Here is a 26978-nt window from a genome sequence, read left to right on the forward strand (position 1 = left end):
AAGGTCAGTTCAGTTTTTATCTTCAATAAATAAAAAGCATGGCCCTGTTGGGTTGAGATCAGGTCATCAGGACATGGCCACTGAAGAATATCCCACTTCTGTGCTTGGAGAAACTCTTAGGGATGTTTCCTGGAAAAGTCTAATCTGGAAGTGGCTTGCAACTTGTGAAGCTGTTTTTCTTAATTATGGAAAGAATATTTTGATCATCCAGTCTTTCAGGCTTCTTGGTATTACTGAGCTGACAATGCATACCTGCTGTTTGAGAAGGAACCGGAGTTTTGATTTGGACAGCTAAAGATTTTTTTGTTTGTCCTCTTTTACTCGCATGGCATCTCTTTGTTCCAATGAACAGCTATCAAAGCTAACAAAATGACTTCAACACATGGGATCAACTCCAGATCCTGCTGAATCTGTTCATGGAATGACAAGGAACAGGCCTCACCTGGCCATGCAACTGCTGGTCAGTCAATTACCCCGTTGCTTTTGAGGCAAATGGGGGACTGTGTATAAAAATAAACAATTAATTCAAAATTGCAGTTAAACCCCTTCAGTTAAAGTGTGCACATCGATCTAATCTTGATTGTTTGATTCAAAATAATCCCCTGTGGTGGAGCACAGAGGCAAAACTAAAAAAAAAAAAAAAAAAAAAAGAACAGTACAAAATTAAACCAAAAACAAACAAATCAAAATCCAAAACCTTAAGCATGTAAATATGCTTTGTATTGTTCTTTGCTGCAGTTATTAGCAACATTTGAAATGAAAATACTCACTTTCTCACAGGTTAGCTAGCCAACACATCACTTAACTGTTTTTACAGCATGTGTGTTTGTTTGTTAGTTAAAGCGAGCCATGCAGCATTCACTCCCTCACTGCACCTCTGAATTATTTTTTTTAAGTACTTTTAGCATAAAAGAATCAGAATCAGAGTCAACTTTAAACACAGGAACTTTAACCCTAACAGCCTTTGAGACTTGTAATCTGTAAATGCTGGTAAAAGTGAAAGGACTTGATAAGACCCTGAAGTGATTCTTGGTGATTTAGATGAACTCCAGTGTTTTGAGTGAGTGTTGGATTATGAGGATTATGATTTATTATTGCGAGTTAATTTTTGTAGTAAAATGATTTTAAAATATAGCTGAACAAATGATTAGTAGTTTGACACACAATTATTTATTTATTTATTTTGATAATTAATATTATTAATAATATTAATAATTAGCAGCTCAGTTGTTGTGTACATAGTAGTTCAACTTAGTTGTTAAAGTAGTTAGAACAAATTATAATTGACTGCTCAAAGACATGCTGATCTAAGGACATACTAAGATTTTTTTTATTGACGTTTAAAAACATTGTTGTCGTGAAAGAAATACGTCCTTACGAAGAATGAAAAGTGTCACTATCACGTGGCAAACATTAAATCAAGATAAGATTTTGCAGCCCGGGTTCATATGAGTTGTCTGCTACAGGCTACTTGAGTAAATGCACTCGGTTACAGTCTGTTTCCCTCCTGACATGCATGTGTCTGCACCATGTCTGCAACCACTGTACGAGCCATGTCTTAGAGGATTTACCACAATGATGTAAACCGAGAAGACGTATCGATTATTCATCGTTTTCTTTTTGTCCTCCCACCCGTGTTAAAATGGGGCATAAAATAACCCCTCCGTGTATGCCATACTGTATGGGCAGGGCCCTACGAGTAATTCTAACAAAAATGACACCAACCCACGAAAAGGCATTTTTAATTTAAGGATGTTCCATTTCCATACAGACTGAAATCTAACGTCTCCACCGTGCATTTTATTTTCTCGATTGGTGTGGCGGAAATTTGTGGCAGCAACATGGGATTATATTTCTCAACCGAGCACTTCAAAGCAAAACCCGATCCGGTGCTATTACGTAAGAGCCGGTGACATAACTCTCTCCAGCCTGGGACGGCTAGGGCGCACTGTGAGCACAAGGGAAGGGGGGTGGCGGGCGCGCGGCCGGCTGGTCCAGCTGCACTCTCCGCACTGCTGCTGCCACAGGGGGGAACGGGATTATTTCAAAAACAACCACACAAGAGGAGGAGTGCTGTTGAATAAGGGACCCTGACACACACAGAGAGAGAAAGAAAGAAGCCAAGGAAGATGACTGCCGATTTTGGGGAGCCACTGTGAAGACTCTTGAAGGAGGCGAGATGGCAGTGCACGTTTTCAAATGCCTGCGCCGGCCTGGGCGCTAGAGCGACCAACAGGTAGTATGAGTCTCGAGTTTTGCTTCGTTTCTTTCTGAGCACTGCAGTGTCAGCAGATAGATTTGAAAACTGACTGACCTTACAGGACTTTGTGGTTTGTGTGCGCCAGAGTGCGTGAGTGAGAGAGCGAGTGAGTGAGGGGAGAGTGTGTGCAGGCCCACCTACTGGTGTTTTGACAGGAGAGTTATGGAATATGAAGAGCCCGACGTGCCCTCCGCTGACACCCCCATCAAGAGAGGTGAGATTTTCCCTCTCCAGGTTACATTTACACTGTGGCAGGTGCAGGAAAACTGAACTTTAAAGTCACAGCAAGAAAAATACAATTTGTTTGACTAGTTTCAGCTCACTAAACAGTGTGCCTTGACATTTTATGCCCTCATGTCCCTCGCTTATTTCCCAGCATGCCTTTGTGTGCCCACTCACTCCCATCCCCTCCTTTCCTCCTCACTTTTATCTCATCCTGTTGGCCTCTAGTGCACCAGCTGACTCCCTATCTCTCCCTCTCTGTTCACTCTTAACTTCTCCCCCTTCACTCTCATCCATCTTTACCCTAGTAAACCTCCTCATCCCTTTAACTGGGGTATGGTTAAGGTGCTGTGAGTGTGTAAGAATGGCAGTAAGCCGGAGTAATCCATGGGAATTAGCTCTAATTTTTGCCTCTATTACTGGCCAATGCCTTTCTGTTCAAAGCCTCTCCCAGGCCATAATCAAACTATTGGCAGTGACTGGAGATAAGACTGTCTCTCTGTCACAGAAACCCATAGCACACCTTTCCTACAGGATAGCAACACAGCTTGTCTGAAGTGCTGCAAAATGTATTTGTGTGTGTATGTGTGTGCCTCCATTTAATGCATGTAAGAGGCAAAGCAAATAAATAGGTTCTTATTTCTAAAGAGGTGAAACAATAATGAGGCCTGTCCCCTTTTCTCCAGTAAATGTAGGAGGATCATAGCAGCAACAGTTTACATTCAAAGTCCTGAACTTTGTATTTTACCTTTGAAAATTTCACCACACTGCTGATATAGTTTTTGGTTTTCTTGACTTAAGTTTTTCGATATTTGCCACTAACATTGACAGATTGATACTTTTATCTACCCCCCTAAACTCCCCCAGAAACATAACATAAACAATTTGCTGGTTACCCTAGATTACCTTTAGACCGCAATGCCAACAGTTTTAATTTGGAACCATTAGTGATTTAATAGTATTATGTAACCATTAGAAAGAAAGCGACCAGCAGGCAGGTCAGAGAGGAAACAGGCACAATTTAGTGTCCATTATAGATGTATTATAGCTGCACAATTATAATTTAAAATGGGTTTTGTTTATGTTGCAAAGTGTCAATGGTAATCAAGGGAGGAAAATCGGGTAAGATTAAAAGTGAAAAAAGAAATGCCAGTATCAACAGGGACACTGAAATGGCTCTTAAAAGTTTTATGTCCTTCTGTTCTTCTTCTTCTTCTGGTTTTTATTTGCAAGTGACAATACAAACAAATAATTCCAGAGTGGTTTCCTTTGGAGATAGCTTGCCTTGGGTAAGTTAAAGTCATGTCGTGCAGAATTTAGTGTAAAAATGACAACGTTTGGGGTAAATTTGTTAAAATGATGCCCAGCTGAAGCTTGAACATTATGTGCAGGATACCTAATGCATCTGGCCCTGGAGCTGATGCTTTATTCAGGTTAAACTAGAGTGTGGTTGCACTGTTTTATTTTCATATTTAGTTTCCGTACTGCTGAGACGGCTCTTCTTGACTTGATGAGAGTCTTGGTTTTAGCGGCTGTTGTGGGCGTCACTCACTTTTCTCAAGCAGTAGTTTTAGTCTTGCTCCACATTTGGGGTTTTTTCTCCTGTCTGTACAGTATAGGAAAAGAGAAAAACAAAACAAAACAATCTCCTGTTCATTATCCAATAAACGCCCATTTGTGGTGTTCCCCAGGGACCTATTGTAGGTCCGATTAATTTCACCGTAAATCATTCTGCAGCCATTTCTGAACCAAAAACTGTCTTCACAGCAATGACAGTATATTATTCTTTTAACCAAAATGCATCTGGCCTTCTTCAGCCGTCTGCTATTTTCTTGGAAATCAATGCAGACAAGTCAAGAAATACTTTCTGTTCTAAAAGAACACTAGCCTTGCAGCCGTCCTACTGATGTTTTCAGAAACTCTTTGAAGCCAACATGTTCAGATGACTCTTTTTACAGAGAGATTATCCACAATTTGTGACACTGTGAGTGCTACTCCTTTTTTTGTCACTCTATACCTTACTTTTCTTAAACTCCTGCAAAGGTTTGCTTCACCAAATTGGCAGCGACATTTATTTACAGACTTGTGGTGAATTACTTACGGTGTACTTCTGAGCTACACGACTGTCCTAAAATTTTCAGCTGTGTAGATGTTTTGGGTTTAAGATTTTAGAGGAACTGCACGTGTTGGCACATTCTTCTTGAAACCTGGCGAACAGCTTAACCATCCAAATCAGACTTGCTTTTAACTTGATTTGTACATATTTCTTTTTGTTTCAGCATCTAGCATATATTCCTTTTCATATTTTATAGTTGTTATGGTACTATATGTTGTAATTTTTTTACTTGTTTTAGTAATCTTCTTCTCAAATGTATGCTTTTCTTTTGCTTACTGATTAAGCATTCTACCTAAACCTAATTTTTAAAAAGCCCTTTTTTAATCTTGTTTACTGTATTTGGCACCGGTCTTGGATGTTCACATGTTTTGTATGTTTTCTGTGCTAGATGGGTCGTGGTTTCTATTCAGACAAAATCGTCGCCTCCTCTCTGGGTTCAGTGGTCTTCGGTGCTGTTATGTAACACAGCAACTGTCACTTCAGCAGTGAGCTTAGATGTCAGTGCAGAGAGTGAGATTTTGCCTGATGGGTGGTGTTGATTTTTGTGCCTCCGCTGTCACTTTTGGGTGTGTGTAGATGGTTCATGGCCTGGCTAACAGGTGTGCCTTGCTAAATATGTACATGCTGTGTCACATTTAGTTTTCACAGGTGCCATCGACCGCATGTTTATTTAATTCTGCTGCAGCAATATTTTAAGCATTTAATACCATTGGTGACACATTTCAGGAATAACAGCGGTGCAAATAGTTGGCGTCAATTCTCGCTCATTTTCGATCAGCGTATCGGGGTTCAGCATTTTATTTATTTTTTAAAATCAGATTAGTCGGCCTTAAAATCGTCTCCGTAAGGCGAGAAGCTGCTGTGCGTTTCTGTAAATGACTATTCAAGGAACGCAGGGGAAAGCATTGATGTAACACTAATGTAAAAAACACTGAAAAAAATTCAGGCCGTCCTCATTTGGAAATGATGCTCTAATAAATGTAGCTGATTTTTTGTGTGTAATTAATCAGCCTTTTCTTAATCGATCACCTTTAAAACAGTTGCTCTGTGAGTGTTGAAATTTTCTTTTCATTTTCCGTGCGTGCACTGCTGCGCTTTCATTCCATATATTCTGCTTATGAAGCAAAACTGATTTGATGAGGGTAGGAAAACAGAGGAAACCACAAAGGGCCTGATCTGGCGCCAGACAAAGACCGGCTAGCTCTACGTCTTCCATTGATACTTATCTGCCCTGCATTCAAACCTCTGTCTAACACACACAGCCTCTCACACGCAAATACACAGAGAAAACGCACACATACCCTCACACACATGCGTATACATACACCCACAGCAGTAAACCCCCTGCTTAAGAACTGACCCTTAGTCGCTCTAGCTGCACTTCAGACTTTCTCACAATTGCGGTCACAAAGGCAGACAAGAAAGAGGACCTATTGCTTCACAGACACCCACCTTCCTCTACCTTTATGTCCTGTGTGTGCGTGCGCTGAAACACCACACAAACATATCATAGACCCACACTAGTGTAAATAGGAATCCTCTAATTTAGCCTCTCCGCTCTCACTGAGGCTTCTTATCTGTCCACATGCTATTGTACACTAGAAAAGAAGCCAAAGAAAGTGCTGCCTACTGCAAACCCCGTATCAAACTGCCATTTAGGAGCTGACAATGGCTACAGTGTAATTTTATGCCGGTTTTACTTTCCCTCTCATTTCAGTCTATTTGAAAGTCAGGATTTTACTTGTTGTTACAGTAGTAACATGCTCATTTGGATATTTGATTATGATTGGTGAATATGATATGTATTTGAATATCAAACGTGCTTTTGTAATCCATTCATTGCACTACGAATAGCTCCTGTGTAGGTTTCAGTGGTATTTAAATTGTTCGCTTAAGTAAAAGTAGAGATACCGCACTCTAAACATGATCACTTCTTTTTTTAGTAGCAGATGTAAAGGGAACAATAAGTTAAGGTATCAAAGGTATTCATCGAGCAATCAAAGATTGTCTCATCTAACTTTTGTGATGGGGTTAGCTGTCATTTGTAACTCTTTTTTCTTAAAATGTTATACTGTACAACATTTATCTCAAAAATGAAGTAAATCCGATGCCTAATTTATTTTCCAGTGGCTATCACATTTTCAATTCAAAGAGATGGAAAACTCTATTGGTAAATGTTTACTCCTGGATTCAATATGAAGCTTAGATGCCACTGTGTAACGCCCACCATGTATTCATATGAGTATACAGCAGGTTGAGTTTCTTTCACTAAAATGCGCTTTAGGATGCTCGTACAAAGCATAGACTCACAAAGTTGTTTAGTTTGAATCCACTAACTACCCTTTTTCCTCCCTTTAGGAGGTGCCGTGTCCAAGAAGAGTCATTTGAGTAAGTTGTCTACATTTGTGTGTGTGTGTGTGCAGTAATAACTTTGCTTGTGTTTGTGCTAGATATTTGTGCATGCAATGTGGTTAACTTCATAGTTAGTGAACATGCAGCATGCACCTGTACAGCAAAACACACATACACACAGTAGTGTCGACGGGGACGGGGCCATTAGTGACACACTCGGCGCGCGGCGTGTCGCACCTGTGCTACCCCCCTCGCACAAACACACTCGCAGACAAACAGTGATGAAAATACCAACCACTTTGGCATCTGAATGCAGATGAAAGCGATAACATCTCGTCTTTTTTTAACTTTTTTGGTTTAACACCTTCTGCCACAACTTTAGCACACCTGTGTATGTTATCGAGAGTGAAGGTGCTGTGTGTAACACACCACCGACCTTCATATTAGGTGGCGTGATGATAAACCAACTGAGACTAAATAATAATGGTTTTCATTCATCACACGTACCCAAAACCAGAGAAGACAAGAAAGGAAGGGCAACGTTTGGGGGTCTTCTGTGGTTCTGTGTGGCGGGATGGAAGTGGAGGGAAATATGAGTGGAGAATGAAGAAGCTGTGGTGGATTGCAGCTGCAAGTGTTTACTTAAACACAGCACTGAAGACATAAAATAGTCTGAAATACATTTTTCAGTTAAGTTGAAGAGCTCACATAAAAAAATAACAGATCTCAAAATACGTACCTTTTTTTTAGCTACATCATCCGAACAATTTTTAATAAAATGCAAACTTAACATTGAACACATGCAGCATAATAATTAATTAAGGTAATGTTTAACTCACTGTACTTTTGAAACCTAATTGCTAATTGTATGAAAATGATAAATATGTAGATTTTACTTGGAGCATTTTCAGTGGAGGAGATCTGTAAGCTAAACTCAGATAACCTGAATCAAGTGTGTAAATATGCTACATGGAGAATAAATAATTCTTTAAAATGATTTTCTCTCTCTCATATACATATATATATGCATTATTTGAAAATATCTGAAATCTCCAAACTGAGTTTCCCAATAACAGAAATGTAAGTTTGTGTGACTTACATATTTTTTTTAAGTTCATCTCCAGTGATTCCTGTCTGCTGGTTTGACTTAAACTCTCTCATGGACAGTCTCAAAGGTGCCAGACATTATAAAGCATTTTTTGACATATGATACAGAGTGAGGGGGTGAAGTATAACAACAAAGGTATAAAGAAAAAGTACCTTGAGAAAAACGACAGGGCAGGGGACGGTCCCCCCTTCTTTGTCTTGATCTCTCTCTCTCTCTCTCACACACACACACACACACACACACACACACACACAATCATGCACACGCAAACAAGGAAGGTGAGGCGGTGACTGACACTCAAAAGTCTGAATATGTATGCTGAAGCTGCAGTGAGCACCCGACCCAGCTTGATAAAGGACGAGCAAAAAAAGGAGCAAGATTAAAAGATATAGGTGGTTCCAAAAAACGAGTGTGTGTCAAAAGAAAGACTATTCTTAGACAAAGTGAGAGGACAAGTGAGTTTGTGAAAGTGGGACAAACGTCTGACACAAGTGGAGGAGTGAGGATGATGCGAGGTAGGGATGAAGCTCTTCAGCGTGTGTGTGTGTGTGTGTGGGCACTTCAATCAAAGATATTTTTTATCAATTAAATCAGTTACGTGCTTTTTGATGACGTTTTTCTCCAAGCCTCCCATATTTCAAACTTTACGATTATAAGGTAACGTTGCGACTGATGCCTCTGATGGTGCACGAAATCGGTATCGTTCAATAATAACGTCACCTTTTGGTTAAAAGTAGCTGTGTCTTTTTAAACCTTCACCAAGTCACCCTGAAATATCTGTGCTTTCATGCAGACTCAGACACCTGTGGCTTCAAACACATCAACTTTCTCAGGGTGTGTCATTAAGCTTTTTGTTCAGGTTTGCACTTTAGTTTCTGGTGTAATACTTCGTTGAACAGGAAAACGCCGCTCAAGTTTCAAGTGCCTTTATATTTCACAATTTTTTCTCGTGTGCTAACTAGAATTTTACAGCTTTACAAGTTTTATTGAATCCCACCGACGGATGTTTTTAGCAGCATTGTAGAAAGCATGAAAACACACACGTGTGTTCCTGTGCTTATGGTTTTCAGCGAGTAAAGATTATCTAATCTGTTTTGAGTCCCTCCATTGACTGAATTTTGAGTACCTTCACAGTGATTGATGTGTTTCAGTTTTACGGTTTGGCAATATGACTCAATTTTGAGCTCTCTTTGATGATTTTAAGATTTGAATCATGTCTCAGATATTTCTGCCCTCTGATACTCCCACATATACAGTATACCTCAGGCTAGGCTAATTCTGTAGAGTGAAAAGGTTGTATAAAAATGTATATTTCTGGAAATAATACCCATTCATAACATTGTAGTAACACCTTTTGTCAAGTCAAGTTTCCATTGTAAGTAATTCTTTTAATGAAGCCAGTGATTGGTGGAAGATCAGTGTGACCAGGTTATAATATAATATTTAAGATGTTGAGTTTTTATTTATTTTTAAAATCACACACACACACACACACACACACACACACACACACACACACACACACACACACACACACACACACACACGTGCTCAGTTTGACTTAAACGTTGTGAGAGGACTAATTAATCTTTTTTTGATTTGAAATCACACACACACACACACACACACACACACACACACACACACACACACACACACACACACACACACATATATATATTATATATATATCATAATCAATCATCATAGTCTTGCACTTGAGTGCGGAAAACAGGATGTTTCACTACCGCAGTGCGTTGCTTTTAAATGGACCGACTCCAAGCACGTACAGGATGCAGAGGAAATGCTAAAAGTGTGATACTGAAAATGATTTCTCACACAAATAAGTCCCAGATTACCTGAATAAAAATGGACAAAATACACAAAGAGGTGACAAGGGAGAAAAGGCAAAGGGAACAATGAAAATTGATTAATTTGTTTTTGCTGCGTACACACTTTTGCCGTTGCAACTTGCAAACACTTATAGACACACCAGCACACGCAAGCACAAACACGCATACACAGATGCGCAGCTGCTTTTTAGATGGCGGCTAGATGCAGCATATCTCTGCCCTGCAGCTGTGCTGTGGATACTGCCTGTGTGAACAAAACGAGAGCAGCCTCTGATGAAAAATAACTAACTAAATATATTTGTGTTATGACCACAGCTGGGAGACAATGAATTATCTCTGGTGTTACACACTTGATTCCATCAGGCGCACTTGAGATGGCTTTGTTGCTGTGTTTGGGGGGGATTCCTGTGTAGATTGTTACACAGTTTCTTTATCAGAAAGGATTTCCTTGTTCCTCTGGGTGCAGAAGCCTGCAAAAGCACTTCCAAAGCAGCAGAAGCGGTTGGCTACAGATCAAAGCAGACATGAAAATGGCAGGTGACACATTCCCCCCCAAAATTTGGTAAATGAAATACACAAGTCGAGCTGATTCATACCCTTTGCTACTGTCAAAACATTACCTCTTTCAGACACCTCCGAATTCAGGAGCAACTTCAAAGTCAAATATGTGAAATCTGATGCTAATTGGTGTTCAGATCTGCTTTGAAAAATTCCTCAGATAATCATCTCTCAGTAGGTTTTTCCATCTGTTTTTTGTTATTGCAAATTAATGAAACTCAGCGAAGGAGTTCTTGCATTTATTAAACGACCACAGTCTGGCTCTGAAACCTAAAAATACATTAGCAGTGAACTATTTCTGAGTGAAAATGTTTAGTCCAAAAAAGCTGACGTGAAATGCTTCTTATTAAACCGCTCTCTGGCACTAGGTTTTACTTTATTTCCCCTTTTTTAAAATTAATTTTATTCAGTTGCTGCTTATTTTGTGTTTTCTTGTAACTCTTGGTTTCTTTTAATGGAAAAAAAAGTAACCTGACTTTTTATTGTTATTTGTTTGGATTTGCGCTGCAAAGTATTGTATGGTATGATGTGTAGCAAAACATTCATCTTTTATCTAATGTATTTAAATGCAGTACTACACATGCAGTTATTTGTTTAAAAATAAAAAGCTGTGACAATCTGCTTTTTTTTTGTCATTTAAAAATAGTTTTAAATGCAGCAGAAAAATAGTGGTTTTAAGCTAAAGTTCCAAAAGTCTCAAATTTTACTTCAGGACGACCTTAAATTAAAATCATTAAGTGTGTTTTTATGTATTAGAGATAATAACAGTACAAATAAAATTGAATTTAATTCGCCATGAGTCATATTAAAGTAAGCGGTTAAAGAATTTGTCTTCACTGATGTTGTAAACTCAAAAAATGATCCTACATTAGGTACAGCCCTCCTGTGCTGAGTGTTAATGTGCTGTATGAGGATAAAGAGTCTGTGCAAGTGTGTTTGTTTGTGGATGCAGTCTGTATACAAAGCTTGTTTGCACTTTTGCTTGCGTATGTCTCAAAGGTAAGCTTCCGTCAGAGGAAAGATTGAGGTTTTTTTTGTCCGTTTACAGTTCATAGAACAAGCTGCTGACAAGGTAATTTCAGGCACAGAGAAGAAAGTGTCTGGTTAAACGCTGCAACAGTGGAGCTGGTACAGTTTTCACCCGTGAGTCTGTCTGCCTGTACGTATCATCATGGTAAAATGGGATTCTTTGCCCATAGCGTCACAACCGTGAGAGACACGGTCTCAGAACTGGCGTCTTTGTGAGGTCAAACTGAAGGCCGAGTTCAGAGATTTGGGGCAGTCCGATGTACTAGTTTGCTGATAGCGGCGATGTGAAAAAGGACGTGAGTTTCCACGATAAACCCCTGTCAAAAAGTCTTTTTAAATACCTGCAGTGACAGCGGTGCCGTTAGTGTTTTGACTTTACGAGTCCGTTTCTCTGTCTGTGTCACAGCGTCGTGATTGAAAACCTTTACAGGTGAGAGCTCAGTTCAGAAGAAAGGCCTCGATTGATGGTGGTTGTAGTCTGACTCATGAGTGCTGACTAAAGGGAACTAAGAGTCGAGGGGCTAATCCCCATTGTCCCTCTTTTAGAACAATTTTATATCACAGGTGTTCTGATCCCATCATAAAACTGGTGCTGGTTTGCATCAGTATTCACACACACACACACACACACACACACACACACACACACACACACACACACACACACACACACACACACACACACACACACACACACACACACTTGTGCTCAGTTTGACTTAAACGTTGTGAGAGGACTAATTAATCTTTTTTTGATTTGAAATCCAGGAATAAAAAACTGTCCTTGATCTTTTCTTAATCCTTTTTATTTTTTCTAAATGATTTTGAAAACGTTCCTCATTTTGCAGTTTGCTTTATAGCTTTGTAAATGTTTGAGGGTTTATTAATTTCAGCACATTTAACCTCATCATTATTATTATTTTTTTTGCTTTTTCAGTTTCCCTAAAAAGAGATTTAATGCTTGCACCATTATTATTTTCCTTAATGACTGATATTTATTATCCAAATTTCACTGAAAAGCCATTACAACGTCATCTCTGCTTACAGCTCTAAATGAAAGCCTATATATTATATTATTATATTTAATATATGATTTTTTTTTTACTTTGACAGCAATCCTGCTTTGTCATTTAAGTTCTCAGTGAAAGATCTCAATACTGTTTTAAAGATCATCAGATCATCTCTGTGTGGCGGCATTTAGGTGTACAGTGCACTGTGTGCGGAAGCGTGGGAGGTGGCACGCTGTTGTTTGTACTGACAAATCAAAATATCTCCACCACTAGTGTACTTAAACCCCTACACTTGCCAACAGCATGTGTCAGGCAGTTTTGAATAACTTTTCAGGCGAACGGTTTTTGTGTAAATGATCTCATTTCATTGTTCCTCAATCATTAAGTGGTTGGTATAGGATTAGTTTCGCACTGTATGTCGTCACTTGTAGGTTGTGATTGCTTACGTAAGGTGTTGGCAGCCATGACTATCAAAAGAGACTTTTTTGAGTGGAAAAATCTGTGTGGACTGCAGAAACATGTTTAAAAGTCTCTATCAATGTGAGTTTATTAGCATTACTGCATGTGATTACTGTGCAGTGGGAATTTATAACTGTCTAGCACTTAAGCTTTGCATTGTCATTAGCATACTGTCATGTTTATGTTGCAGTTATGAACTATAAAGCCTTCAATGACTAGAATGACTCATTTTTCAATGTGTTTTATTGCCACTAAAACAGAACAAATCTGAAATGGAGGAAGAAAACATCTACTCGCCTGCTGAGGCCTACTTAAAAATAGAAGAACTGCGCTTTGAGTTCTTCTGTGTTTGCGCACATTAATCAAATGAAAAGAAAAGGAAACCTACACTCACAAAATATAATGAAAGAAATAACACCATACCCGCTGCAAAAACAGTAAAAGTAAAGCAAATAGTACCAGTTTAATTCTGACTAAACTTCGGTTACATATTAAACACTGCTAATTACTTTTATTTTAAAAAATTTGGACTCCACAACTAGGAGGACTCAGGTCATGACATTTATGTGTTTAGGGTGCTAGGTGATAGACAAAGACTAGGTATTAAAACATTTATTTTTTTATTGGGTCTATTGGCTGCGCCGTGTTTTTACAGCTGGAGAATGTAAAGAATCGCTAACAGCACTGATAAATAAAAAAACAAAATGCCAAAAAAAAATTAAAAGTCAGATCAAACTGAAAAAGGTTACTGTTGCACCCAAAGGCCTTGTGGTTGCTTCACTGTTGCCAGTTGTGACAGCATTTTAGCAGTTTTCTTTTTAACGTACGTGTATTTGTAAAATCTTATTCAGTAGCGCAGATTCCCAACAACAGTTGCCTCAAACCGCTTTATATTGCAAGGCAAAGACCAAAAACCATTAGAGAGAAACCCAGATAATCACAAAACCCCCATGTGAGCAAGCACTTGTTGAAGGCGGGAAGGAAAAACTCCCTTTTAACAGGAAGAAACCTCCGGCAGGGCCAAGATCAGGCAGGCGCAGCCATCTGCAGCGACTGGTGAAGGGTGATGGCAAAGAAAAGAAGAGAAGGAGACAGGACAAAAGGCAAAATAACTATAGTTTAATTCTGTATTAGCATCTGTTGTAGCGACCCCTAAAGGGAATGATCAAAAGAAAAAGATGAAGACAGTCATCTAGTTTTTAATAAGGCCATTGAGAGTCACTGGAGCTTAAACAGATCAAACTGAAAAAGGTTACTATTGCACCCAAAGGCCTTGCTGTTGTTTCACTGTTGCCAGTTATGACAGCATTTTGGCATTTTTCTATTTAACAAACATGTATTTGTAAATCAAGCGCTGTGTTTAGCTACAATGCGCACCAGACGCAATCGCTCGTGACGGAAAAAGACACAAATGGAAGAAATAATGGTAGCGCAGTATTTTTATCACTCTATCTCACACAACCATACAACCATGCAAGCACGCACACCAGGAGATGCTGGGTTTGATTGGTCTGTGCCTGTGGCTGGAGATAACCAGGTGAGACAAAAATGGCTATAATCTGCTGATAGAGGGCTGTTCGGTGGCTGCCTGGCGTTTATTTCTGTTTGGCAGTCGGGCTTTTAAAGGCAGATTGATTCTTGTTTCTGTGTGGCACCAATAAAGATGTCACAGTTGTGTTGGGCTCATTTAAGGTGAGCGCAGGTACGACTACATGGAAAGCTGTTGGAGGAGCGGTGTGCGTGATTGCCATGAGTTTGAGTGTGAGATTGCATGTGTGAGATTGCATGTGTGAACAGCGAAAAGCTTGTGGGCCACGGTGGATTTCCTGTTGTTTGAGGTTGACAATCAGAACTGAAATAACTAAAAAAGCAGAGACCACTGATGTTCTCTCTGACTATCCAGCACTACCAACAGGAACACAATTTTAGTCACAGCTCGGTCTCTTTTCTTCGTTCTTTTTTTTTTTACATGTGATATTCAGCTGGCGGCGAAAGGCTGCTGGTCAAGCTTAATGGTTAATTTAAAGGGACAGATTAATGTGAAATGTTAAGCATCAGAGTTAAACTGGTGAAATATTCTTATCATGGTCAATCATGAGGTTAATCAGACAGTTCCATTAGTAGAAGCTGCAGTCTTATCAGATTTGTGGCTCTATTATTTTCAGCTCGATTGTAAATGCCTTTGCTCTGTGTCTATATTTATTTTATCTCAGACTGGCTGTTCTCAGAAACCTTCTAGTGATCCCTGTGGCACCAAATAAAGAGGGCACACACTGACACACTAACACACACTCGTGAAAACAAATCTGACACAGTTATGCACGGAAACGTAAATACTCCCGTATATTGTCAAGTTGCAGCTATAAGAGCTTGTCTCGAAGAATGCAGTCACACTTTCTAATGAGAGACGATGGCGGGAAGAGATAGCCGCCTGCATTATTTTAGGTTATTTGAGGCTGGAAATGCCTCTGCATCACCACACGGCATAATGCGAAAGAAAAAAAGCCCACTTCCTCATGAGCTTCTCAAAAATATTTTTGTCAAGGATCCGTGTTACAATTCATCTTTTTTAATGAATCAAATGACATCTGATTGTGACAGAAATCGCCACTAATCAAAAGACTGGGGGGGTGTGAGAGTTTCACAGTGCAGTGGCATGGGGGGAGGTGAGAGGGGATGGCCATTACTGGCAGTGATGAAGGAGAGCGCATTACTGGCAGCGATGTCCTTTATGAGCGAGATAGAGAAGGATTCACAAAGAAAGAAATGACATGAAAGCAGGAAAGTCAGAGTGAAAGAGAAGTCACGCAACCACTTGAAAGCACTCTGAGGTTGACACCTTCATATTCGCCGCTTTTCTCCATTTGCAAATATTCCATGTCCTCAGAAGTCTCTCGGCTTATTGCATTTGAAGGTATTTTGTTCATTATTATTAAGGCAAGAGGTGCTTGAGAGGAAAATACCTTTGGTCTACTATGGTCACACAACAACTGATAGATGCTTAAGGGAAAGTACAGAATAAAGCAAAAGTTGTGGGAATCACTTTGCAGTTGAATTGTTTAGATAAAAATGTGCAGTGTCATTAGAATGACAGTTGGTATAGTTTTACTTACACTGCGATGAGCTCTGTGCTGCAAATGTTATAAAGGAATGATTAAAAATGCTTGCTTTTAATATTAATAACAGACTCGTTTATTCTGCTATTTTGTTTTGTTTTGTTTCCATCTGTACTGTAGATGTGTGTGCATATACAAAGTCTGAACTATTGAGCTGACATTAGAGCAACAAAGGTCACGTTAAACTACACTGATCAAACGTAAAAAGTGCTGCATTTAAGAACTGTATTTTATTTTCTATAAAGTTAAAGTTTGGATTTAACAAACTTTTTCTCTCCTTCTGTGTTTGTTCAGCCCAGATTGAAGTTATCCCATGTAAAATCTGTGGTGATAAGTCCTCTGGAGTTCATTATGGAGTCATCACTTGTGAGGGCTGCAAGGTGAGATGGGCCACAACAACCTCATTTCCACATCATTCTGATCCTGACCTCATATCACTCCACTCATTATGAACCTACAGCCAGAAGCCTTTAAGGTTTATGCCATAGCTGCCTTAAATTAACAATGTCTGTAATTTACAAAAAAATCCGTTTTTATATTTCTGTAATGATTCATCCATCAGTATGTGCAAGCTCTTTGATCAAAATTATATTTTTAATGCAAAAATATAATGAATGTTGTCATCCATGAATTTTAAAATGACCTTTATTACAAATAAGCAGAAAGGAAATGCATGTTCTTATTTTGTGATGAAGATGTCAAATTACAGTTTTTAACTTCCTAAACAGAAAGATTCGTTTTAGCAGTTGAACATTACTCTTGATTAACTTCTGACTTTCAGTGTGCCGCGCCACATTTGGATATAAAATCATGAATTCAGTCATTTGAGCTTTTTAAAATTTCTAATACATTTTTGTTTTTATAACACTTGGTTTAAATAATTTGTCAAGCAATGTGCAGGAAACAGGAAACACTTAGCTATGTTAGCATAAAACAAATCTAGTTATCAGTGTCTCTTAAGCGTAATAATTTAATATGTATTCATGTTTTATGTTTAACTCATTAAAAAGTGTCTTGAAAATTTAGCCATGTGAATCTACAGAGTTACTTTTCTCATCCAGGTGCTTTTATTTTTGAAGTTCTTGCTAGCAGGCTAACTGGTTTCAATCAATGAACATTTCATCTGTTTTTCTACAAGAAAGCAAGTCGATATTTCCCAATACTCTAGTTCCTAGAAGAATTCCTTTGACAATTGGTGACCAATAAATTTTCCCAATAGGAAAAAAAAATCTGGGACTGTTGTGCAGGGCCGCACCAAAAAACTGTTGAGCAAAACGGAGGTAATCTTATCGGTGCGGCCCTCCACAGCAGTCCCAGTTTCTCACTAACCTTTCACTATTACAGTTGGACTGTTGAATAGCAAGTTTTAGCTTATTTTAGATATTTTGTATCACTTATACCTGACAGATTACAGGAAATATGAGTTATACTGATTTAATTTAGAACTTGTCAGATGATAATAAAATATTTTGGCCACCAGAGAACATTTCTGCTCATTAACAAGAGCAAATAAAAATGTTTCTCTTCTGACTTTTATGTGTAACTCAAAAATCACTATTTCCCAGTCAAAAATTGAGCTTTTGTTTGACTCTTCTAATCCCTCAGGGATTTTTCCGGCGCAGCCAGCTGCCTACCGTATCTTACTCCTGCTCCAGGCAAAGTAACTGCCAGATCGACCGGGCCAGCCGCAACCGCTGCCAGCACTGCCGTCTACAGAAGTGCCTGGCCCAGGGCATGAGCAGAGATGGTGAGAGAAAGCACACATGCACTGACAGGCAGACAAATCTATTTACTGTTAATTCGCAGCAGCTGCTTAGTCATTTGTTGATTGTTTATTTCCAGCGGTGAAGTTTGGACGGATGTCCAAGCGTCAGCGCGACTCTCTGATCGCTGAAGTGGAAAGGCACCGGCAGCAGCAGCAACAGCAGCTTCAGGGAGACGCCCAGACCGTGTTGTCCTACCCCAACAAGAACCGCCAGGACCGCTCCCCCCAGCTTCTTCAGCCCATGGCCCCGACCTACTCATACAGCGGAGATGCCGAACTGTTGACCTACGCCGCTGATATTCACCCTTACCTGATGTGCTCCCCGAACGACTCACAGGTGCCTGCTATGATCTACCGCACCTCTGGGATCTCTCCCACCTCAAGATCCCAAGGGAGGGGAGACAACGCCGGTCATGCTGATATAAGAGGTGAGACTCAGATGTGGGAACTTCACCATGCAGGACGAATCCTCCTTTCTTTGTTACTTATTTGTCTCTCTTCTCTGTTCTTTATGCAAGGATTTGACTCCAGGCAGTCGTCTCATGATATGATGGGGATTCATCCTTATAGTGGTCTGGAGGATCCATACAGCCTGTATCCTCACTCCCTGCGAAACATAGGTGAGCAAATGAGCACAGTGAGCCAAACTAAACATGTAATTTTCTCATATTTATAGTATTCATAAGTGCGTCTTCTTCTTTTTTTAGATGAACTGTGTGCCAGCATTGTGCGTTCCCACAGAGAGACCAGTCAGTACAGAGTGGAAGAGCTCCAAGCTCTCAGGTGGAAACTCTTCAGCAGAGAGGAGATCCAAGCATACCAGAGCAAAGTATGTGCACTGTTTTCTCTTCATTTTTATTTTTTATTTTTTAATTTTGCGATTTCTCCTTCATGTGTGTGAGCTTACTCAGACAGTCTCAAAACAAAACATGTCATTTCACATGCTTTACGTCTGAGGCTAGTTTTGTTTGATGAATCAAACAGGAAACTGAGAAAACGTCTTTCATCGCTTCCCCCTCCTCTTCTTTCTTTGATCTTTTTTTTCAGTTGATCAGAGAGAAAACAGCAGGGTAAATTGAGTGATAAAATACAGAAACTTGAGCAGCAGACTGAATTGTTGGGACACTGAGGATGAGTTTTTGTGAGACGAGTGAAATGTTTTGCCCTTTAGAGCCCATTTTAAACAATCTATGGTGAAAGAAAAGGATTAATGAGAAACAAACTGAGCTAAGCAAACTGAGCTTCTGTCTGACTCTCTTTCCCAGTCAGTAGATGAGATGTGGCAGCACTGCGCTATCCGACTTACTGATGCCGTCCAGTTCGTGGTGGAGTTTGCAAAACACATCCCGGGTTTCCGTATGCTGAGCCAGAACGACCAGATCGCCCTTTTAAAGACTGGTGATTTTCCCTTTTCTAGAAGGATGTGCTTAAAACACAATATATATAACTGAACAGGTTTGATCTTACTCTCTTCTGACCTGCCTTCCTACTCTTTTCAGGCTCCATGGAGGTGGTTCTGGTCAGAATGAGCCGGTTCTTTAACACAGAGAACAACACTGTGTTCTTTGATGGGAAGTTTGCTGGAACTGAGGTCTTCAAATCTTTGGGTGAGGATTTATCTGAAGGTGTGAAACCGTCTATCTAAACACCATAACTTATCAATGCTCAGTGGTTTCTTGTCTTGCAGCTTGTGGTGATTTAATCGCAGCAGTATTTGACTTCGCACATGGCATGTGTGCCCTAAAGCTGACTGAGCAACAGATTGCTCTCTTCAGTGCCCTGGTGCTCATCAACGCAGGTAAGCCCAGCTCGGTCTGTCTCACTCGTACTGCGTTCATTTTAAGCACATCAGGAAGGAAGCGGTCTTTTCTTTTCTCGTCCTCCATGATGGCGGCACATGGTGCGGTCTTGGGTTCGGCCTTTATGTGTTCATTTGGCGTTCTCCCTGTGCCTGTGGGGACTTTGTCTTGATACTCTGACTTCTTCTCAAAGACATGACTGTTAGGCTTAATTGGCAATGGCGTCTATGAGTTAGTGTCATAAGTACCTTGAACTGGAAATGCAGTTACAAAAATGGGTGGATGGATGTCATAGATGAATAAGCTTGACCTTACTGTCAGATGTGCATGAATAAATCTTGTAGGTTTATCATATTACTGCCCAAATATAGATGACAGATATGTTTTGTGTCTGTGTCTTATCCAGTTTGCCTCTTTTCCATTTTGTCTTGTGTAATTTTAATTCATTCTGTCCCATTAAGTTAACCTTTCTGCCCCCTAGTGGCCGTGAAGAGACATAGTTCAGTTAATAGGCCGCAGTGAATGAAGATGAACTGATGAATGAAGGAAAAGACACAGAAAAGGAAAAAACAAGAAAGACAAAGAACACTTTCCAAAAAGTGTTCTTAGGTGTTGTTGGGAAGGTGCGACAATGTTTCTGGCCTTTGAATGAAGTCCTTTCCTGTCTCGTTGTTGTTGCGTGAATTTTAAACTGAAATTAAAAGGAATCAAAGAGAATATTTTAACAATGGACATTCAGAATAAGGGCGTGATAAATATCTGGATCCTATCACCTCATCGCTTCAGTCCTTATTTTTACTGCTGTGCTTTATGGGTTCCGCTTAAGATTTTAATGTCATTATATGTCTAAAGTATAGAATTGAAACAAACTTCTGAATGTATTTGTTAAAAAACTCTTTTATGATTTCAACCCTGCTATTTTTGCCTGCCAAAATTGACTAAAGTTCACTGCTGAGAGCATCAGCCTGCTGCCAGGGACTTAACTTCCATGCAGCAAGTAATGCTGTCTAGCCTGTTCTGCAAAATGCTTTACTTTATGATTTTTGTTATGTTTTTCACCTTTAAAGGGAGCAACCTGAAAAAAACTCAATCCTTCTTTCATAAAACATCTTTGTGTTCAGATCGTCCGTGTCTGGAGGACAGGAGCAAAGTTCAAAGAGTTCAAAGAAGCGTGGAGTCGGGACTGACACACATTTTGCACCGAGACAATCAAGAAAGTTTGATTCACAAGGTAAATATCAGTCACCTGGGTGTTCAAACACTAAAAGGCTTGTATGCTCCATGTTTCATATCTGTGAGTACACGTAAGATCGCAGGCTTTCCTCGCTGCTGTAGAAAGCTGACGGCTAAATGTGTGTGTCCTCCCTGCAGCTGTACCAGAAGATGGGGGTGTTGCGCTCGCTGTGCAGTCTGCACATGGAGAAGCTTCACTGGTTTAGTCAGCGGTACCCGCTCACAGCTCACTCTCTGTTTCCTCCGCTCTACAAGGAGCTGTTCGCATCAGAGGCAGAGCTTCTGCCGGGGACCACTCACTGATGATCTACGGGAATATGCAAAAACAGTCGCGCACCAACGTACAGAGACTCCTATTAGTTTGAGTCTCATTACTTTCTGGCAGATTCTATTTTTCTAATAATAAAAAACACACAATAATTGTAGCGTGTGTTAAGTGTTATATGACTTCCAGCAGAGCTTTTCTTTGTTAGATGATGTCAAGAAGAATTTTTTTTTTTTTTTTTTTTTTGATAGCTTAAAATTATTTTGATGATGCCAGAGAAACATATTTTGATGTTCTTCGAGAGCACATTGTCGGTGGAGTAAGAGCTTCATTTTCTCTCAGGTTGTGCTGTTGTGATTCTGTCCAGTTGTAGCTTCTGTGTGTCACGGTGTCTTTCAGACATACAAATTCAAAAAGGCAGGCCACTGTTCATCATTAGTTCGAACTTTTAAGTGTTAGTCCACAGAAAGTCTGTCTTTCAAGCAGAAAACACCAAACTTCAGAGGGATTCAAATGTGACTTTATAAAGTTTGTATCTTCACCTTGTAGTGATTTCAAGAGGTTTCTTGCTTGACTTTGTCAAAAAATAAATAAAATTTGCGCTATATAAGTTAAAGCTAAAGCCAACCAATGTGCTTTCAACAAACTTTGCAAGACAAACAACAATATCAAGCACTAAAAGCAACCATATGCAACTACAGATGTTGGTCTAAAAACAGAAATCCACTTTGTCTTTAGCTTCCATACTCATAATAGGGTTTAAGTTTTGCAATGCTCCTTAAGGATCATGCAATGCCCTGTTGAGCCTGTGCATGCTAGTTTGCACAAATTACATCCTGTTCCTGTTTCTTCTCGGTTGTTTTTGCCCTCAGGAGTATTTAATGCAACACTGGCTTAATGCACCTGGAAGCTGAGAAAGTCAATCATCTTGTCTCTTCACATCAGCAGTTTCAGTCACACCCGCCGGCCATGAAGAGCGGAAAGTGTCATTTAGATGCTGAATACTAAATTAAAAACTTGCCTCTTTGCGTCTGTATGTCTCCAGAGAAGTTTCTCCTCCTCAGGCTGGTGTCTGTCATAGACTGACCAATAAATACTACAAGGGCAGCAGTACCACTGAAATGGTTCCCTTTAAATGAATCCTCACATGCTTTTATATTGTGTGAGCTGTTGCATTAAGTGTAGAGATAATACAAAAAGGTGCAAGCGTGTAAAGTAGAAATCTCTTCCCGTGTGTGCTAACTCTTCCTTCTTTTCCCCAGATGAACTTGTTTTGTTTTCTCTACATATCTTTGAATAGAGCGGCGGGTGAATGAGAAATGTCGAGATGTTTCTGCATTAAGTATGTCTGTATGTAATCATCTCTGTCCCTGGAACAGCTGGCATTTCCCTCAAGATAATTTGCTGTAAACCTTCTAATAAACTGCTGAAGCTGTGACACCAAGCAGATGTTTCACTTTATTTGACTGCTTGTGAAATCACCATAAATATTTATGCAAGGCTGAGACAAGGAAGAAAAATTAACCGAATTATAGGGAAATCCCTATCAAGTCAAACACCAAAGTTTATTTGTTGCAGTCAAAGCTCTATAGCGAATATACTGAAAAACATCCAAATAAGTTGTCTCCAGCAAATTTCGGTAAATTTGCAGCTGCAGCAAAACAGAGGAAATATTAGTCATTGTGGGTGACTACCAGTGGTCTGTGGAAAGGTTTTTTGAGGTTGTCACACATCGACACACGCACACAACGGTTGCTAGCCAAGTTAGAGAGGAAGCAAATTAAAAGCTTCTAAATCCGTGGGATGTAATCAACCCAGCAAACAGATTTTATGTTAAAGACAGCTCCGATCAAAGCTGCTCACATTTTCTTTAATCATCTCCTGCATGCAGGTTTGGGCAACAAAACTCTCTAAACTGCTCTTGTATGTAGTGATCTTTGGTTTCTTTAAATATTCTGTTATGCAGAACAAAAGAATAAAAGGGTCATTTTTGCCTTTGCTTAAATACCATTTCCACTCTTCTTCCTTTTGCTTAGATGTTTGTAAGAAAACTGACTGTGTGGCTGGATTTTAGTAAGCGGAAGGAGAGTGGTTTAGTAGTTTATTACCTTAAAGTAATTTCCAGTTTCCACCAAGTTATTTCACTATTACAGATGAGTGGTACACATGACTCGAGGTCATGGGAAATAGGAATATTTGGTCCTAACTACTGTAAATCAAAACACTAGTTTACCATTAAACATAAAGGCAGCATTAATTATAGCAAAGATGCGCATGCTTACTTACTTGTCCACTCACAACTGAAACATTATAATAAAAACCTAAAAGACCCCCCCAAAAAAAATACTCACATGGAGAGGATGCTGCAACAAAGGCCGAGGGGAAAGCTGGACTATTCACACAAAGTGGGTAATGAGGGAAGTGGAAATAGCTGAGCAAATGAGATACAGGTGTAGACAGTCCCGTGGGGGGAGTAACCTGAAATAACCGAAAGGTAACTACTAAACACAGAGATGTGAACTCACACTGAAACACGATACAGAAAAAACACAAAGTCAAAGACAGAAATCCAAACACAAGAATATTACAAAAAAACCTCATAACACACAAAACTTAAAACTCAAGTATTACCAAAACAAAGGTTTAAGAGGAACAAGCAGGACACTAAAAATGTAACAAACACGAAAATCTCCACACAGGGGAATAACTAAAGAACCAAAATGGAAACTCGAACTCGAAGACTTCAAAACAGAAAACTGTCAGATAGACACCGACTCTGATGCTTATCAGCTCACATCAGCTGGCTGTTAAACCAGAATGAATAATGATTACTTTGATTCGTGTTATTTCTTACTCGGGTTTTCTCATTTTATCTTTTCTTTCTTAAATTCTGCCATCTTGTCCTATGTTTTTATGTCATTTGATTATTTTTGTTGCGCTTTGGTCGGCAGCTGTTGTTTTAAATGTGCCACAGAAATAACTTTGACTGACTGGATGAAGTCCCACTCCCAAGTCTTGGAAAGCAGATGGGTTTTTCAAATGGTGTAAAGCATCTAAGAAATAAACATTATCAGTCTGGGTATGTCTCTGTCTTTTGCAAATGATAACATGTGAATCTGTTTTCCCTGCCTGTGGAAGGGAGACATCTAGTTGCCCAAAGAGGAGCAGATTTGGGGTCATGAGTCTACGATTAGCGAGCTTTAATGACATGTTCCAGGAAATTTGAGTTGAGTATGTGTTCAGTAGTTATCAAAACAGCACCAAGAATGTCTGCAGTAGCTATTTGACCATAATTACTCTGGAAAACGGACAAATGAGTGATTTGGTGAAAGAGAAGAGTTATTTTCCTTAATGGAAGATAAAGTTGTGGGAATTCTGAAGTTTCATATGGGTAAGCTCGAGAATTATTTTGCCAGGTATTACACTGACTTACTGGTTTAGTAGATGTGAGTGCTTATAGGTTGGTTTGAGGACTCAAAACAAAGGATTTATTAAGTCAGGAAAAGGAGCGTGAGGTGGCCACAGATCAAAAAGCAGCGGCAAGAATGCTGAGCATCTGTTCCATCTGCACCATTTGGTCCCATCTTTCACGGCCTCCCTATCCTGTTTGGATCAATGATTCTTGTTCTTGGGGGGAAGAATGTGCATTTAGTTCTATGAGTATCGGGATGATAACACATTTGTTCTTTTTATAATTTTTCCTCTATACACATCAGTTAAAGACTTGAGTGTATACTTTGTAGTTGGCATGCAGCATGTACACACTGGCTTTTTGTGGGATTAGTAGCTTCATAGTCTGCCTCACATAACTTGAGTGATAAGAACAGCAGGAAACTGTAATTTAGTCATTTGGATTATGTGTTGTGGGTGGGCTGGAGAGTCTTTTGTTCATGGGCACAGCTGCGTGAGAATGTTCTTGGAGGTGGGTGGGTGGGTGCATGGGGGCCCAGCCCTGGAGCAGGGTGCCGCCGGTGCATCGAGCCACCTGGGGGGCTCTTCAACTGGTGGGGAAGATTGTCACATCTTGCAGGAGCTTTCCTCTCCTCAGGGGCTCTCTCTGCAGGAGGGGGAGATACAGGAGAGGTGGAGGAAGATCTCAGCCTGGGTGTTTATTGTCTTATGTAGTCTGGAAGATGAGTGGATGGTGGGGTGGGTGCAGTTTTCTCTGTGGTGGGGTTGGGTGGACTGTCCCGGGCTCTGTGGGGCTGGGAGGCGCTGCTGCGCTGGGCCCCGGTCTGGATGGGCCTGGGCCCCCTTTCCCTGGCGGGTCGCAGAGTATGGGTGTGCCTACTAGGGTCAGCGGGGGAGCTGGCCCCAGGGAGGGGTCACTTGCCCCTCCCTTCCTTCCCTCCCCATCTCCAGCTGCCTCCCTCTTCCCGCTCCACCACAACCACCCACACATGCAGGACCTTGGAGTAGGGGTATGTCACCAGGGTGCAGAGGAGGCTACCCCCCCCCCCCCCCCCCCCCCCGGTCCCCTTCTGGCTGCCTCTGCCTCAATTTTATCCCACAACTTAGACATTCACATTACTCACACTCTCATTACACATACATATAGGATCTTGGGGGTGGGCACGATACACGGAATCCAAAGTACCATCAGGGTGTACACCCCACCCCTGGCGTCGTTGCCCACCTCTCAATGTTAAATACACGTAGACATTGAGGGCTAGCAGGAGGGACTATGCGCTTACCTGCTGCTCTCTGGCAGGTAGCTCCATGCCCTCCTGGGTTTTAAATGCACCTTAGAACACACATGCATCAACACTACAATGAGCGGGTGGAGGGAGGTTTGGAGACTTCTCTCACCCCCATTCTCTGCGACCTGCTGGAGCGGGGGGGCTAGGAGGAGGAGTTGGCCGTCCGACTGCGGTATGGAGTGTGGGGCCTCCCTGCTGCTGCGGAGTCGGGGCAGTCTGCCTCCCCCCACCGCAGGGAAAAGGGTAACACCACCTGGGTCTGGGTGCAGTTCCCCCCTCCAGGGGCAAGGGTACCTAGACGTCCAGGTACACACCGGCTCACTCCTTGGCGGCCGCTTATCGGGGCGTGAGGTGGCCACAGATCAAAAAGCAGCGGCAAGAATGCTGAGCATCTGTTCCATCTGCACCATTTGGTCCCATCTTTCACGGCCTCCCTGTCCTGTTTGGATCACCTCCACTTCGGAGGTGGGGTGCCCCCGGCCTCTCGGCCTGGGGCTCGGTTACTCAGGCACGGCTGGCTGCTGGCGGAGCTCACGGGCGCGTCACTGCAACTCCCCCTGGCTTCTGCTCCGCGGCTGCTGAGTGAGCCCTCATCTGGGACTCTCCTCAGCTCTTTCTGGGACAGTGGCGCGGCTGCCCCTCTGTTGGTCTTCCTTGGTCTCTTGTGTTCTGGGGGCCTCTGGATGTCTGGAGTTTTGATCACCTCCATACCTGCTTCATACCCTGGAGGACGGGGCTGTGGCCCCCCCACACCCTCTAGCAGATCATTACATGAAGGAACCTTTAAAAAAAAAAATCAAGCACGTCCATGCTCACAGGTGTACACACGGGTGATCACACCCACAAACTACACCCTTTTTGGCTCCTACCTCAAAGCACACTGTGTTCTGTTGATCTTATGTGCTGCACAATAATGTTTAATATTTAGTATTTACTGTCATATTCCCATATATCATTGTGATGTTGTTTATTCTATTACTCTCGTTCTCTTCTGCTTGTTTTCTTTTTTCTTTCTCAGCAGGTGATCCAGGTGATTGATATATGCATTTTTTTCTTTTTTTTTCTGCTCATTCTGTTGGTTTTTGTCTTTTGCCCTTCTCCCCCGTCCCTCTTCTCAGCTGTTTCTCTTTCCC

General features: G+C 40.8%; 1 protein-coding gene across 2 annotated transcripts; it reads left to right on the top strand.

Moving 5' to 3' along the window:
• The first annotated feature begins 1978 nt into the window (after window positions 1–1978).
• Window positions 1979–22578, top strand: rorc (RAR-related orphan receptor C). 2 transcript variants are annotated; one of them, XM_085422961.1, is made up of 13 exons: window positions 1979–2236; window positions 2322–2474; window positions 6957–6986; window positions 16378–16463; window positions 17689–17830; window positions 17926–18276; window positions 18367–18468; window positions 18556–18677; window positions 19114–19246; window positions 19348–19455; window positions 19536–19646; window positions 20769–20878; window positions 21019–22578. In XM_085422961.1, the coding sequence occupies exons 2-13, from the start codon at window positions 2423–2425 to the stop codon at window positions 21181–21183; spliced, it is 1512 nt and encodes a 503-aa protein (XP_085279087.1). In that variant the 5' UTR covers window positions 1979–2236; window positions 2322–2422; the 3' UTR covers window positions 21184–22578. The 2 variants fall into 2 exon arrangements, with proteins under 2 accessions (XP_085279087.1, XP_085279086.1); XM_085422960.1 differs by having other exon boundaries at window positions 2346–2474.
• Window positions 22579–26978: the final 4400 nt, after the last annotated feature.

The sequence above is a fragment of the Rhamphochromis longiceps genome, linkage group LG11 (genome assembly GCF_057381845.1).
Source record: "Rhamphochromis longiceps isolate RC_006_pf linkage group LG11, R_longiceps_female_GT1.1, whole genome shotgun sequence".
In the NCBI taxonomy this organism is placed as follows: domain Eukaryota; kingdom Metazoa; phylum Chordata; class Actinopteri; order Cichliformes; family Cichlidae; genus Rhamphochromis; species Rhamphochromis longiceps.